This window comes from Penicillium robsamsonii (genome assembly GCF_028829455.1).
Source record: "Penicillium robsamsonii strain IBT 29466 chromosome Unknown utg000005l_segment0_segment0, whole genome shotgun sequence".
NCBI lineage: Eukaryota > Fungi > Ascomycota > Eurotiomycetes > Eurotiales > Aspergillaceae > Penicillium > Penicillium robsamsonii.
In genome coordinates this window covers 2,189,247-2,204,775 of record NW_026643223.1, presented here as the reverse complement: position 1 = coordinate 2,204,775, position 15,529 = coordinate 2,189,247, and the positions used below count along the sequence as shown (strand labels likewise).

Here is a 15,529-nt window from a genome sequence, read left to right as displayed (position 1 = left end):
CTTTATTCTTCCTCGCCCTATGTATAGTCATGGATGGATTTACAGAATCCCTGAACGAACCAAAAGTTTCAAAACGGAATAGACCTGGTTCGCCAGATAGTTCGCATTCGAGATCCTCCTCTATCTCCAAGAACTCACTGCAGGACCGCCTATTTACAAAGTATGCTTGGATCCAGTAGATCTGCGAGGAACTCTAACTAACAATTGTAGGCTCCTCCAACAAGTCATCCCGACGGACGATGAGGATGAAACTGATTCAATGGGAGACAAGGCCTTGGCCTCTCCTAAGAAACCGGCTTTCAGTCTGCCTGTAATGGCAAACAATTTCCGCCGCTTTAATGCAAGGTAGGACTGAATCATCTTCTGTGATATCAACTGGAACTAAACAAATGCTACAGAATCGGTGTGGTATTTCTGTTCCAGAGCCGTGTTGAGCAATTATTCACCTGGGACACACCAACCCATACTATCTCTTTCCTTGTCGTCTACTCTTTCATCTGCCTGCAACCTCATCTACTGTTGGTTTTGCCTCTAGTGGTTCTCTTGCTCTTTGTAATGGTGCCTGCCTTTGCGACTCGTCACCCACCACCTCCAAACACCTCGACGTCCAGCACTACTCCTTACTACTCCTTTGATGGACCAGCCCTGGCACCAGCCACGACTATTAAGCCAGCGCCAGAGACTTCCAAGGATTTTCTTCGGAACATGCGAGATCTACAGAACTGCATGGCTGATTTCTCAGATGCCCATGATGCAGCTATCAATGTTGTTGCACCGCTGACAAATTTCTCCAATGAGAAGCTCTCTTCAACTCTATTCCTCGGATGCACAATAGCTATAGTAGTGTTGTTTATCAGTGCACATCTGCTACCCCTCAAAATTGTGGTGCTCCTTGGCGGCAATGTGTTGGTTCTCTCCATCCACCCAACGGTGGGGCAATTCCTCTCCGGTTTGATGCAAGACATGACTGGAGATTCCATGGACGCAGACTCAGATGAGAATGGATTCGCTTCATCGGTCCCTGCAGACCCGTCTGCAGCGATGTCAGCCATGGAAAAGCTTGCAGATATCTCCTTGGACATATATCCCGAAGAGCGGGAGGTGGAAATTTTCGAGCTGCAGCACCGGGCCGCAGGAACATCAGAGTCTGGGTGGGAGAGCTTCCTCTTCAGCCATGCACCATATGACCCGCTATCACCATCTCGCATCGCCGGGGACAGACCTCGTGGATGCCGATTCTTTGAAGATGTCCGTGCCCCACGTGGCTGGGCTTGGAAGAGTAAGAAGTGGGAACTTGATCTCGACTGTCGTGAATGGGTGGTGGAGCGCATGATCACCAGTGTTGGGTTCGAGGTTCCAGGCGTGAATGCCGAAGGCAACGCCATGGTCGGAGAAGTTGGTGGTTGGGTTTGGGACTTGCCTCCAACTCGGCAGGAGTCAGAGGACGATTTAACGTTAGCCTACGGAGACCTGCCTGAGTCACCATCTCCCAAGAAAACCAAAGTCAAGAAGGAGAAGGAGGAGGCGAAATTACGGGATTGGGAGGAAGGGACCGCGTCCTACGGAGTGGGAGAATGGAGACGCCGGCGATGGGTTCGAGTGGTGCAACGAATAAGCCTTCCGCCGGCGGGGGGTGTCACCTACTCGACGCTCAGTAGTAACAACTAGAGGAACACGAGATAACGAATCCAAGCGGCTCAGTTGCCGTCCAATAATATTTACTTCGGGACACACGTATCCATGTAGACACTTTTGATAAACAGAAAAAGACAAACGCCAGACTCGCCATAACCAGATGCTCAGAACAAATGAACAAGGCATTATGACTGACTCTTCTTCCACTTGTTAATCCTCCTCCGCAAATCACCCTCGCTCTGCTGCATAGGGTTCAGCTTGCGATCACGAGTCATAGCAGCAAAATTATCTCCATGCTTTTCAATCAAGCGCTGAGCCCACTCGCCCTCGCGTGAGCTCTGGTACCGCGGCTTCTTAGCACGGACAGTCTTGCCCTCTTGATCCGCCTGGCGCTCAAGCTGCTGCACAATCACTGAGTCTGCAAGAGGGTTGCTCTCGCCATTGCCTTCTAAAACGTCGTTCAGAGGGTCGTTAAGCGGGTTGGTGCGCGAGCGCTGGAGGCCCGCCACTTCAAAGTTGTCTTCGTTGTCGTGGATGACGCGCAGAATCGCGCCAGTCTCAGGATCGCGCTCGACTCGTGTCTCGCCGAGGTCAAGCTTGGCTGCGGCTGCTTTAGCACTACCGCGGATGTGCAGCGAGTTCTTGTTGTCGGGGTATTGGTCCTTGTTTCCGGGGAGGCGTTCGCGACCACCAGATGGTGCGTTCAGCTTGTGCATCAAACCAAGGCGCTGGTAATTTTGTGTCAGGGTAAGGTCACGATCCCTACAATCGTTAGTATTTTGTGTTTTTAAGGTGAACAAGATGTGCATACCAGTTGTCGGCGATGATCTGATTGCCCAGCACATTGATCTTCTTGTGGCCGCTCTTGAGGCGGTTGTCCTTGGCCCTGGCCATGGAGCGCCCGGAGCGGGCCTTCTTCTTCTGCAAAACTTTACCCATCGTAAATTGTGAAGTGAGTGTAGATGTCAAATGGGTTCTTCTTCGCTGTAGTCGGCGATAATAAAAAGCGTTATCGAAACTTTTTTTCCCGAGTTTGCAAGTCTTGGCATGTTTGCTCACGGTCCCGCGATAAACAACGATAGTGGCTCAGTGTACTTCCGGGGGCTATATCCCCTGTCATTTAACAGAAACCTGGCCAATTCCTTCGCAATGGCTTCTCGTTTCTTTCCTTCACGCAGAACAGGCATTGCCCTTGTAGCGGGATGTCTCTTGTTCTCAGCCTTGGCCGTGGCTAATGTTGGCCCCGGAGAGCTCTCCGTAGCTCAGATCGAGGAGCAATTGCAGGTATGCAGTATAACGTACTTTGTGCCCTACATGTGAACTAATTTACCACAGAGCTGCCCATTAGTTGAGTCTCTCAATGAGCACAAGCGTGCAACCCGCCCGGAGACTGCTAGCTTGACATCGAAAATCTTCGCTGTCCTCTTCCCAAGCACCCCAGCCGTGAACGCGCTTCTGGCAACTTTGTATATTTCCGGTCCACCCAGTAAGCCTTCCCCTCAATACTCATAATATGTCTTTGCTAACTGCCCTAGACTTCCTCCTGGCACTATGCCCTCCCAACATTGATCCCTCCTCGCTGTCCGTGATGGTCGCATTTGCCGTCGGTGGCTTACTCGGCGACACCCTCTTCCACCTACTTCCTGAGATCTTCGTCGGCGAAGCCTCTCCTGACCACGTGAGCTTCGTAATGGTCGAGCCAAACAGGAACCTTCTGCTCGGCTTGGGAATCATGGTCGGATTCTTCACATTTGTCGCAATGGACAAGGCCCTGCGCATTGCCACTGGCGGCGAGGGTGGCCATGACCACTCGCACAGCCACGCACACTCTGAACCAGTCGCTTCAGTTACCTCCGGCGCCGAGACCAAGCAGTCCAGCGGCGAGCTAAAGAAGCGCAAGTCTGCTGCGAAGGAGTCCTCTGAGGTCGTTCCCGAGAAGGAAATCAACCCCAGCGTCAAGCTTGGCGGTTACCTTAATCTTATCGCCGACTTCACCCATAACATCACCGATGGCCTTGCTCTCTCTTCTTCCTTCTATGCCTCGCCTACCATTGGCGCGACGACCACCGTGGCTGTCTTCTTCCACGAAATCCCCCATGAAGTCGGTGACTTTGCTCTGCTTATTCAGTCCGGCTTCTCGAAGCGCAAGGCTATGGGTGCGCAATTTGTTACCGCTATTGGTGCATTCTTGGGAACTCTTATTGGAATTGCCGTTCAGGAGTTCGGTGGCAATGGCACTATGTTGGATGATACCGAGCCTGTTGGTCTTATGGGAACTAGCCTTAGTTGGGGTGATATGCTTCTTCCGTTCACGGCTGGCACATTCTTGTATGTTGGCACCGTGGCTGTGATCCCGGAGTTGCTGGAGACTGGTAAGGATAAGGGCGTTGAAGTGCGCAAGACTATTACACAGTTTTTGGCTGTTGCTCTTGGAGCCGGCATTATGCTTGCGTGAGTATCTGTTATCCCCCTCTGCAAAGTTTTGGTAGGATAATTATCGCTGACACACTTTATAGTATTTCTTGGGATTAATTGAGTTGTATTGGGCACCGGTATATGCTGGTATACACCGGCAATATCATACGTTGCCCAGCACTATTGAGCCACGGTGCAACAACAAAAGCCCATGCCTTTTATTCATTGAAAAGGATACATAAGTGACGCCCGATTTACTGATAAATAGACCAACGCCCTGTTCAACCAGATACCATGGTGATTTTTATATGATAATTTAGAGTCATCTTGCACGAATAAGTAACCGTTCATTCGAGATAACAATAGCCACGTTAGAATCAGAATGAATGCACAAGAATCAACAAGCCAGCAATACCCCTAGAGCTAACTCCCCTCCAACATGAATGAATACCCAGTCATATTCCTTGGTAATACACAGAAGAATGCAAAGTCAATTTTGGGACTTGGGGAAGTAACCATCCCAAGTACATATGGAATAAAATAAAAAAACCTGAACAGAATGTTGCTAATGAATCTCCTGGATGGCGAAGAGAGGCGAGAAAGGGGTCAAGACGCGCACAGCGCAATTCATGCAAGCTAAATAGATGCTGGACGAGGCTGGAAGCCATTTACTCGTTATAATGGTAGACCTGAAAAACATGTCAGCAAGATTGTCCCTTCCTCTGCAGATTAAACGAAAATGGAAACATACGAAGTAATCTGGGAGTCCAATGACCTCGTATCCCAGTCTTCGAGCCATCTTCGCGAAGCCCTCCGTCTCCAATAGATGGAAGAACGGGAAGGCGGGGAACATGGCACCGTCGCGATGCACATCAGCCTTGACCAACAAGGCTGTACCACCAACGCCGTCGAGAGCGAGCATCTTCTTCGGATCAAGCTTTTTCATATCTGGCAAGTACGCCATCAAGGTTCGATATGTAGGCATCTCAGCGTAGCCTTCCAAGAGAATCTCATCAGGCCCCATGTTCACGGCGAGATTCTGCGCGGCCTGGCTATCAACCCACGAGTTGAAGTCGTAAGGCCTGATATCCCACTTCCTTTTCGAGGAATCGTAGTAGCGCTGGAAGCAGTTCGGCACAATAACTGGCTGATCGAAAGCAGTTAGATCTTGAATGAGGGAGGCCGGTGTCTCGACGACGTCACTGTCCAGCCAGAGGACCCATGAAGTCCCGGGACCGAGCGTTGTAAAGACCAGACTATTTCTCGCACGACTCATCGACTCGCGACGCTCTTTCTGCGCGGCCATTGCATGGCGGGCCTTCTCATCCTGGGATTTCAATGGCGGATCAAAGTCTTGGCGCAGGATGCTAATGCTCGCAAAGCGGTTGTCGATTGGCCCCGATTGCGTCTTGGCAATGGCCTTTTCCAGAGCCGCAACTGCAGTGTTTCCTTCACGTGTCTTCGGCGCGATGAATCCCAGGGAGACCAGCTCGTGTGGATAGGTCAGCCTCTCGATGTTATCCCAGTATCCTTGGTAGAATCGGGCTAGCGGGGTGAGGATGAGGACCCGCTCGCCGTTAGCGACTGAGTCCGCGGTATTGGTCAGGTTGTTGAGGTTGTAGTGGACAACCGGTGGAGCCGCCTTGTACCCATCGCTTCGAACTGCCTGTGATTTGAAGAAGGGCTTTGTGGGTGGGGAGAGAGGGTGTTCAGCGGCGTTTTCCTGGCGCTGTTGGGAGCTAGCGGATGTGGAGGATGCGGAGGGAGTCGAGGGGGAGAGCATGAAACATATGAAGCCAAATGCCAGCAGCGCTGCTAGCACGAGGCTGATTGGGCTCGTGCGGCGCATAGAGCGTGCAACGGCCATGGCCGATCAACGTTAATTGGAGATTGCGAACGTGTCGCTGTCCAGTGAAACCGCTGACGTTTGGTCTGCTCTGATGCCTCAGGCACTATGGTACCAGATTCGGGTTATTCAGCCTTGCCTCAATTCCTCCCCTGGTGACGACTATGGGAAAGTAGTTTTTACGTGAAAGAGATTGGAGATGTCAAAGAGAACAGCTATAAATGACTTTTAATCTTTGCCCTGTCCGGAAAGAGACAAACCAAGACAACCCATGTCACTTTACTATCAAGGATATTTCGGCAATGGCCGAGATCACATCGGCGGCCGAGATCACAATCCAGGTGCATGGTCCAATTACGAATCGCCATTCGCTCGGGCTTTGAAAATAGTCCGTGTTATCGGGGGGATACTTCAAGGGGGGTCGCGAAGGGTCTCATCGCTGAATGCGGCCCGTCACTACATAGTACATTCCTGGTCACGGACTGCCCTGACTGAGGATTAAATTCCCTCAGGGGAAAGTAGTGCATAAACAATGGGTATGTTCTTCTATTCTAAGTAATTATCTAGCCGTGGAAGGTCGGTAAATTCAATCATTTTTAGGTTCGTGTAGACCATGGAGGAGTTTAGGGTAAGGTACGCATCACACCCTCGAACGCAACCAGAGCCATTGCATTCGCCGGGAACGCTCTAAGGAAGCACGGCACGAAGCCCCGCCAGTACCCTCTCCACCCACGCTCACGCCATACTGCAGCCGCAGCGTCCTTCCAGCCATGGAATTGTCGCTTGCCGTCATTCAGCGCACCACCCATAGGATCGGTCATAAGACGCTGCTTAACAACATCGGCCGGGTAAGAGGTGAGCCAGAAGCATTGGGCAGAGATTCCTCCAGCCCAGAAATTGATCGAAGGGGCGGACAATGTGGTGTTCTTTTTGAAGTAGCGAGTCAGGACGTCATAGGAGCCCCACCAGAAGAAGAAAAAGGAGCGGAAGAGGACCGTTGCCCAGAGGCCACGGTACAGGCCGCTGACACCATGCGTGCGATACTATTTATGTTAGTTGGTGTGCATATTATGCAGGCATTGACGCTCACCATTTTGCGCAGGCAGTCGATCGGCCCGCTGTACATGCGCTTCGATTTGTCGGCGGCGTATTGCACCTGCAGGCGTGCCTTGACGTGCTCGACTGGGGCTGCGACGAAGCTGACAGTTGTACCTGCCATGATACCTGCAATACCATGTCCGAAACTAGGAAGAGTTGCGAGGTCTGGCTGGTAGCTCGAGAAGGGGAGGTAAGGGCGGATGTGAGGTTTCGAGAAGACATTTTCGAGTAATAATCGACGGTATAGAGTAAGAGATCCCAGCATGCTGCGTGCAAGTCAGCTCTATTTCTGTTAATACATAGCGCGGTGCACTCACACAGAGTCCATCACCATCCATCCGACCAGCGGTGGTGTAGCTCCCTTGTAAAACCCTTGTAATCCTTCCTTTCGCAAAGTCTGCAGCGTGCAATCCAACGGTCCTCGGAACTGCACATCTTTGCTAGTTTGTAGGCGAACCTTGATGGTGTCGAATCTGTGCAATTTCGTTAACAATTGACCGAAGGCGAGATAGTTGGGTATGCATACGGATGGCCAACTGTGAAAATCAAAATTAGCTTCAGCCCCAAGTCAAAACACAGAGCACAACCTACCACTAAGCTTTGCAATGCCTGAAAAAACACCCGCCACAAAACCCTTGTAATTCGACTTCGATGTCCCAGACTGAGCAAGCGCGTTTTCCGCCTTCTGTTGGCCCGTCATATCAGATGCCGAAGCAGGTAAAGGCGCCGGCGCCGATGACATCGTCTAATAGCCCCAGGTGTTTCCCCAAATATCTGATCCTGAATCGCGGACCCAATGCGTCACAGAATGGACGCTTCGCGCAAGCCGTAGGGTGCTCGTGCGCAACGCGTGGGCGATTAAATCGAAATGTGACGGATAGCCGATAAGGATAGAGTGATCTAGAGTTGGGCTGCCAAGGAGGATTTTGCAAACTGCCGTATCTTTTCTGGGGAATCTGGGGTATATATATGAATAGAATGGAGTAACTGAAAGAAATATTGCTGGGGGAAGTTGTTTTAATGATCATTTGGGCCCCGCAGATTCCTCTCGGGGAGAGTGGGTGTTCCTCCGAATCGTATGTGATGCCTTAGGCACAGATCGGAGGTGGCGTTTGAACTAGCTCTATATGGAGTAAATCTGGGGATTAGCTTTGGGGGGTATATATCTCTCATTTTAATCCCTATGGAATTTGGGTAACCCGGGACTAACCCCAAAGACAAAAAGGCACTCGGAAGCTTAGGGATAGTCATACACGGACCGATTTCTTTTAACAAGATAAAAAATCATCGCCCAGATTACCTGAAGGTCAAAAGGCACTCCAGATCTAGCAATACGGAAGGCGTGGCGGACAAATAACGTTGGAAGGACCCTGACCATACCATCAGGCTGGGTAGCTGTCACTATGGCTAAACCAAGAGTTTGAAAAAGGATGTGCTTCATATTGAAGGTTGATACTTGGGCTCCACTTGGATATGCCAAGGTCCAGAGACTGGACTAGAGTGGGGTATATAATTTAGGTACATGAGGTCGTGATGCAAGATCAAACGCAGTAGTCGACGCGAGGCCGAGGATGTTTGATGAGTGAGAATGCCCAGAATGCAAAAAATGAGAACAAGAAAACGATAAAAAGGAGGCCCCATGCAAACTGTATCCGCCCTGTGGGGTGAGCTCATTTTGTCCCAGAACACCAAAAAGCAGATATAAAACGAACAGGCACGAAAAAAAGAGTTCCAAGGAAGCCCATTCTCTAATGGATAATAAACAAAAGTAGCCTTTGATGCAAAGCCAGGATGGGATAAGTCTATTGCCGGCCCTTGGCGGGCTTTCGAGCCATCTGCCGAGCCTTCTCCTCATAGGCAATCAGCTTCTCCACCAGCTCAGCTGGAGGGCCGGGGTTCTTTGTGACATCTCGTGGAGTCCGCTCGGATGTGTTGTTCATCGAGCCATGGGCGAGGTAATCGCCCGCCTCTAGCGCCAGGGGCGTGACGGGTCCCGGGCTAACCAGAGGGTCCAAACGGGGCGCTGAAGGACCTTGGTGAACGCCCTCGATGAATTCACGGTACTGCCACATCATGTCGCGTGACCCAGCTGTAGTTCGGTAGACAGTCTGCCGGGACTGGCGAGGAGATGAAGGCTGGGAAGCAGCGGTGTGGGAAGTGCTGTTCGACTGATATACAGCGGGATGGAACCGGGGCAAGCTACCGAGATGGAAGTTCTGGGTTTGCTTGGCCTTGGATGGGTTCTGGGTTCGAGAGCGAGGTTGGGGAGAGTTTGAGCGTCGTGGAGACATAATAGGCGAGGTAGCCGGGGAGTAGTAAGGTGAGTTATCAGAACGCATCCTCGTGGAGGATGACAGGGGCCGCGATGGATGGCGACGAACAGGTCGGATTGAATGGATTTGTCGGGAGTTGGATTGAGATGCACGTTCCCAATCGTCAAAATAAGAGTGATCAAATCGACCGGTGAGTGGTGTTACTGGAAGGTCGTATATTGGACCGGGGCGTCTTGGGATTGGAATAGGTCTTGTAGGTGAGGATGAGGTAAGCGGGTCAAAGTCGATCGGGATAGTATCCCGGTAACGCCGAGGTGAAGGAGGAGTATAAGTAGACGAGGTGGCTGTCAGATCTCGCAGGGAAGAGAGTGACACAGGTGTGGGGTAGCCGTGTTTGGTGATCAGACTTTCAAGATGATCTCTTGGTTGGAATGCCGAGCGCCGGTACGAGGCTGATGATAGGCCTAAAATTTGATCAGCCTGGGAATGAGAATGCCACACGTGTTTAGCGAGGAATGTATGAAATCGTATCGCGATAGCCGACAGAATAATTGAACATATGTCACGAGAGGGGGGAAGGTTTGAGAATATAGATCCCATAGGGGGAGTAGACCAATGGTGAGAGAGGGGGAAAACACCCGGAATCTCAAAATGGGGAAGATAGTCAAAGGGTAATTGAGCCACTTACTTGGGGAAAATGAGCTACTACGTGATGAGAGATAGAAAGAAGACGAGGAAGACGAGGAAGACGAGGAAGAGAATGAAAAAGGGGAATCTGAGGGAGAATGTTTTGGCATCTGTTTTTTTTTGGCCCGGTTAGTGTGCATTAAGCACTTGCGGGGGGAAAACTCCACCAAATTGTCAAGAATAGCAATGAAATTGCAAAATGACGAAATACGGAGAATGAAGATAACGTAAAAAAAATACCAAAAAATACCCAAGCATATAAGAAATATAAAAAATATAAAAAATCACTTACTAGATTCTAATGCCGAGGACTCCGGTGCCCTCTACAACGTTCGACTTCAAGGCTCAATCCAAGGTTAGAGACGGGATGACGAAAGTGCCGCTTTAATAGTGGAGCATGTTAGATCCCCAAGAAAAAAAATTTGAATGGGAGCAGTGAAAAAAAGCAGTGAAAAAAAAGCAGTGAGAAAAAGCAGTGAAAGATCCAGGAAATGCCCTTCTTAAAAGCCCCCAGGCACCTGTGAAACTAATATTTCACCCAGGTACACCTCTCTCTCCACGCGCAACTGCCTGGTGACCTATAAGTTCCTTCAAAGGGATTTTTAAAAAAAAAAAACTATGACTTCTTCTTATCACAAATCAACATAATCCAGTTTTTATTTAGCGAGAATGGACGCCCAGAGTGAAAATGGGTGAAGATCCCTGTCCAGTTGCGATTGATTGACTGGGGGTGTCATGCGTCAAGCTGGTCATTTCTGATTCGCACGCGTCTTCACTCAACACAGTGACGTCCCGACTACCGACTCATGTCATCCGTCTACATCTCTAGGGCTTTCTGCTAAAGCCAATCTGTCCCCAAGGTAGATAGGATATTCCATCCAGCCAACCACAATCCGCGTTGCCTAGTCCGCCGCATCACCCGACACCTATCACTACGTGAGGAAGGAGAAACCCGCTGACGCTGACTGGCTGGCACACTGGGCGGAACCTCCTTACAATGTATTCTAGGTGCTTGATACAACCTCATGATGGTCTCTGGTGTGCATACATGTCTCGGATCACAGTCCAAGCTCCCGACCCATCTAGCTACCCCTTTGCCGGAGTGACGCATTTAGTTACAAGGCTGCATAATTGAGTATCTTTAGAACAGGATATCTCATATCCAAATGAACCGTAATCCTCCAGAGTGACATCGAAACAATACGACACGCTAGAGTCACGGGCGAACCAATGAAGGCACAAAAAGTGAATTGGGGCAACCTGCCCATAAGTCTTGATTGGGCTAGCTGCAGAACGGGCTGGCTTTGGTTTCATTATTGCGTACCGTGCCTAGGTGCATATCCATATTGTAGAGCTGATCTTCTTCACCTCTCACCCCCTTGGAATATGTGTATTTAGAATCAAATAACTGGTGGGCTGTAAGTGGCGAATAACACTGATACTTGCTACTCCTAATATTAGAAAGTAAATCGAGGTAGTAAACTTTGGCAGCTTTACCCTTTGCCACAACATATTGTGAGTTTTGCACCCTCTCGGACTTTCTGCTGTACTACATGAAGAGAGTGGAACTTACTAACGAGAAGTCTATAGTCCCAATTCAAATTCGAGGTCAAGTCCACGGGAAATTTTGAGACCATAGCCTCGGCCCTTCGCCCCCACCACGGAAATTATCTGACGCAGTGAGACCAGCCTTTGAAGCCCATTCGGAATATTTCTATCCCAATATGAGGGAGAAAAAATCTCAAACAAAATACACAGCCAACAAAGCAAGCGGGTCTCATTTCCCATGGCCTCGCCCAACATGACAAAGCTACGTGTCAGTCGGATCCCTTCGGAGTTCCCACGGTCCCCAATGTTAATATATCAAATCCCATCTCTTTCTTCCTTATGGACCAAAACTGTCGATAACGTGTCCGCCCCTTATCAAAAGGAAAGCGACCCGCATCTGCAGCAGACCAAAAAGACAAGCTTACCAGCATAATCTCAAACATGAGTGACCCACATATCCGCGGCAGGTTACTAATCCCTGACCTGGGACACATGTCACCAATTATACAGCCGGTTGACTTGCGCATTGTGGAGATTTACTCGAAGCCCGGCGTAGGGGGTTTAGTGTCGCATACAGTGGCTTGCGAGCCCGTCAATAAGGCGTGCTTAGCGGCGGCTTGCTGCATGGAGTTTCGGGTAGAGGGGATTTTGTGGTGGGATGGAATGATACCCGACGCGGGTGCGCGGGGCAAAGTGGGTGGTTGGTGGGTTGGAATAAGTGCTTACAGTGGCTAGAGAAGTGGGCTGATGTACTCCGCACAGCGCATCTATATCGCACTTGGACTAGGATTACTTGCCTGCCAGTATGCGGGCAGCCGGGATGCCCAGCAGAGTGTTCTGTTTCCACTGGGAAGAAATAACAGAGATCATTTGCGACTCTAGACCGTCGCTTTTCCAAAGCTGTACTCTGTATCCGTACTAATCACCACACCAGTGGTGATCTCACGAAATACCCGAGCCACGTCAATGGACGCTAGAACCAACATTTGCTCATCTTGGGCAAGAGTGGAAGTATAGCGGCCGAGATACCTACCCAATTGACATCGAACGGCGTTGGAGGTTGCTCTTGCAGCGGCGGGAGAATTTGAGTAGATATCCATGAGTAACATCATGTCCATCTGATTAACAGTTGATCTCCAAGAGCTGAAGAGGATCTCGAGAATATGGAAAAAATTATCGAGCGCTTGTTCAAAAGTTTAAATGGAGAATTGACACGTACAAGCCAGAGCTAGCACAGGAATATCAAGCTCAATGCTCATCTTCTCCATGGGAAACTCCACACGTCGTATATTCAGGTCAGGATCCAGGTACATATTCTGAGCCTGTCGTCGAAACAGCCAATCTAAAAACACCCCAGTTGCGAATGCTGAAAAGATGGTGGCCCGGGAAAAACAAAAATTAATTTATTCGCTGTTGTAATCATACATACCATGCATTATACTCGAGATACTTGTCATGAGAGCACAAATACCACAATAGTTTTAGGCAGTGATCATCAGTATCAGGAGGGATTCTAGATCGATGAAGACAAAATGTAGGATCGGCAGAGGGTTGCTAGCTCTGGATCCCATGTTGTTGATTGCTGCTTGGGTTGCAAGTACCAGTTCTGAGACAACATTTGACTAACACCCCTGTAAAATGTCATACTAACCAGAGGCAAAAAATGTTGGTCTTGAGGCATAGGATCAGCGAAGATGGACGTCATCGAGACTGTGATCACACAAGCTATTCATTCTCTTGGGTATCTGGTGTTTCTGCCTACTCTATAACTGACACGGCCCACGGGAAAAATGGACGGCTTCTATAAGTGCCAGGGCTTTTAGGGACCATCAAGACAACGACCTGTTAGGATACTAGAAGTAGATGATATTATCCATATTGCGCATAATAGCGAGCAAGTAGATTCCCCGTTAAAGGAGTAACTTACGAATACTAGATACATCTATAGGTTTAGTAAGTATGTGGGTAGTTATAAGGTAAGGTATATGATAGTTAACAAGAACAGTTAGCCGCATGTGCGGTTTTCTTAAGATTCTTTTGGTGGTCTTTCTAGTGGTCTTTCTAGTGATATATATGTACCTATATGTACCGGATTTTCCCTGGCGGGTGGGGATTTCCTATTTGGGCTGCCGCCGCTTTAATGAGGGCGCTCAGACTCAGGCTCTCAGAGTAGATATTAGCACGAGCTCAGAGTCAGTGATCAGCTCAGAATAGTCACGTGCATGATGACTGATACCATGTAAATGCTCATTGGATGCTCACTGATTACTCAGTGACCCTCTGTGTCCAATCAGTGAGCAACTCTGATCACTCAGACCACCGTAGACTATACCTTTGATGGAACAGCCCCACAGGGTCGTTTATACTGTGATTCTTAGTTCGTAGATAGCATCGCACCCGCCCTCATTTTCTGAACCCTGCCCATCTCATCAAGAAGGAGAAAGAAGGAGATACGTCATGCTCATGGGGCGTAGGAGAAAGTGGAGGGCTTCCTCTGTTTCATGATGCTGCGGTTAAGCGTTCTTTTTGAATTCTATCATTGTGGCTCGAGCTCGAAATCTCAAATATAAAAGCAGACCATGTCCCAGCCCTAATGGCATGTTAATCATTCACACGCCTACGCTTTCGGCGCCTTTCCTTAATACGTCGAACCAATACCGGGCTCAATTGCCCTGAATACCTGCCCCCTTATGGCATCGCACTTAATTATGGGCAGAAAAGACTTTTTTGCTGAGCGCGATGAGATCGCAAAGGAGAGACGTCGTCTATAACGGGAAAGAAACGGTTATGTTCCTGGAGCTCGCAGACAAGAGGATTCAATCCGGGAGAAAGACAAAAGGCTTGCCGAGACCAACAACTTATATCGATAAAAGACCCAGAGAATGGATTTAAAACCTACAAGACCTCGTTTAGTTATCCAGCCCTAAGTCACGAGATGATTAAGGAATTTATCCGCTGGTACATTGGTTCTATTTAAGGCCGACTGAACGAGAATGGACGACTAACGGTAAGAACCGTAGAGGCGTGCGCCGAGCGGTTCTTTAGTGGATTTGAAGTATTTATAAAGACTAAAATCATCCCAGATGATCGAAAAGAAATAAAATCGGTCTGTCTATCGTCACTTCCCTCTGAGACCTAACCCTTATAGCCATACTAATTTCAAGATAGTGGATTAAGAAAACTCTGACGGCGGAAGGCATAATAGTGAACTAAAAGAAAGAGAAGCTAAACTTCATAAAACATGATTTCCTGAGAACGGTCTCGTCTTTATGGCAGACAGATCATCAAACGTTTATCCCTGGGTTACTTAAAGTAGTCATCTTATTTACTCTTTAACTGTATCTCTTTACTGGAGTAAGAGTCGGATCTTTCATTCCTTCCAGTAAGGACAAAAATGAAAGAGGTCTTCGATATAAAGTAGGTTTTCTTTACTCTAACGACGTCGTCTACTACTAACCTCTATTCCAGCATATTGACTTAGTACTATTTCCTTTAACCACGGCCCCTTAGGCGGTGGGATGGCGGGTTAAATAGGTCTGGCTTAAGAATAACCGATGTCCACAATACACTGTGTGAGTGGAAAGAGCCCAGTGGCATACTTTTTAGGTATATTAGGATATTTCCTTTACTAATCATTGCTCTAGATTCGGGATTAGTATCCGGGATAGTAACAGACCGCAATTTACATCAGGCTACCTTCTTCTCTCCCTCGCACTAGCACACGGTGCTCTCTTTCGGGTTAACACTGTGGACGATCTAGCATAATTTGATCTCTTAAATGGAGAAATTCCATTGCGATGGAAGGATGAGTACTTAGAAAAGCCAGTCCTCAGACATGCCACGGCAGATGGACCCTAAGAGACTCCTTTAACGAAGTAAAAGTTTTATCCCTGCTTACGCTAAATCTTCGCCGCTGCGGGATACTTTAGTGAACTGGCAACGGTCCACTGCATCCGACGAAATCTAGGGAAGAAAGTCGAAAGTCAGTCCCTATAACCACGAAAGAAAACCCGAAAGAGGCCACAGT

At 48.9% G+C, this 15,529-nt stretch overlaps 8 protein-coding genes across 8 annotated transcripts; 4 read left to right on the top strand and 4 right to left on the bottom strand.

The window, feature by feature from the left end:
• Positions 1-29: 29 nt before the first annotated feature.
• N7447_008874 (PEX28-32 family peroxisomal membrane protein) lies at positions 30-1,668 on the top strand (the record flags this gene model as incomplete). Its single annotated transcript, XM_057233136.1, has 3 exons — positions 30-160; positions 211-345; positions 399-1,668. 3 exons carry the CDS (start codon positions 30-32, stop codon positions 1,666-1,668), a joined length of 1,536 nt encoding a protein of 511 aa, XP_057082678.1.
• A 152-nt stretch (positions 1,669-1,820) lies between these two features.
• N7447_008873 (nucleolar protein 16) lies at positions 1,821-2,574 on the bottom strand (the record flags this gene model as incomplete). The annotated part of the gene is made up of 2 exons (XM_057233135.1): positions 1,821-2,397; positions 2,447-2,574. The coding sequence occupies 2 exons, from the start codon at positions 2,572-2,574 to the stop codon at positions 1,821-1,823; spliced, it is 705 nt and encodes a 234-aa protein (XP_057082677.1).
• Positions 2,575-2,682: 108 nt separating this feature from the next.
• On the top strand, positions 2,683-4,090 carry N7447_008872 (Zn(2+) transporter YKE4; the record flags this gene model as incomplete). Its single annotated transcript, XM_057233134.1, has 3 exons — positions 2,683-2,919; positions 2,971-3,121; positions 3,171-4,090. 3 exons carry the CDS (start codon positions 2,683-2,685, stop codon positions 4,088-4,090), a joined length of 1,308 nt encoding a protein of 435 aa, XP_057082676.1.
• Positions 4,091-4,718: 628 nt separating this feature from the next.
• On the bottom strand, positions 4,719-5,917 carry N7447_008871 (mannosyltransferase complex subunit MNN9; the record flags this gene model as incomplete). Its single annotated transcript, XM_057233133.1, has 2 exons — positions 4,719-4,739; positions 4,802-5,917. 2 exons carry the CDS (start codon positions 5,915-5,917, stop codon positions 4,719-4,721), a joined length of 1,137 nt encoding a protein of 378 aa, XP_057082675.1.
• A 602-nt stretch (positions 5,918-6,519) lies between these two features.
• N7447_008870 (uncharacterized protein) lies at positions 6,520-7,736 on the bottom strand (the record flags this gene model as incomplete). The annotated part of the gene is made up of 5 exons (XM_057233132.1): positions 6,520-6,939; positions 6,987-7,260; positions 7,312-7,467; positions 7,521-7,530; positions 7,586-7,736. 5 exons carry the CDS (start codon positions 7,734-7,736, stop codon positions 6,520-6,522), a joined length of 1,011 nt encoding a protein of 336 aa, XP_057082674.1.
• A 1,060-nt stretch (positions 7,737-8,796) lies between these two features.
• N7447_008869 (uncharacterized protein) lies at positions 8,797-12,770 on the bottom strand (the record flags this gene model as incomplete). The annotated part of the gene is made up of 2 exons (XM_057233131.1): positions 8,797-9,731; positions 12,722-12,770. 2 exons carry the CDS (start codon positions 12,768-12,770, stop codon positions 8,797-8,799), a joined length of 984 nt encoding a protein of 327 aa, XP_057082673.1.
• A 1,667-nt stretch (positions 12,771-14,437) lies between these two features.
• On the top strand, positions 14,438-14,715 carry N7447_008868 (uncharacterized protein; the record flags this gene model as incomplete). Its single annotated transcript, XM_057233130.1, is given in 3 exon segments — positions 14,438-14,468; positions 14,481-14,608; positions 14,671-14,715. 3 exon segments carry the CDS (start codon positions 14,438-14,440, stop codon positions 14,713-14,715), a joined length of 204 nt encoding a protein of 67 aa, XP_057082672.1.
• A 181-nt stretch (positions 14,716-14,896) lies between these two features.
• On the top strand, positions 14,897-15,267 carry N7447_008867 (uncharacterized protein; the record flags this gene model as incomplete). The annotated part of the gene is made up of 3 exons (XM_057233129.1): positions 14,897-14,919; positions 15,013-15,108; positions 15,147-15,267. The coding sequence occupies 3 exons, from the start codon at positions 14,897-14,899 to the stop codon at positions 15,265-15,267; spliced, it is 240 nt and encodes a 79-aa protein (XP_057082671.1).
• Between the last annotated feature and the right edge of the window lie 262 nt (positions 15,268-15,529).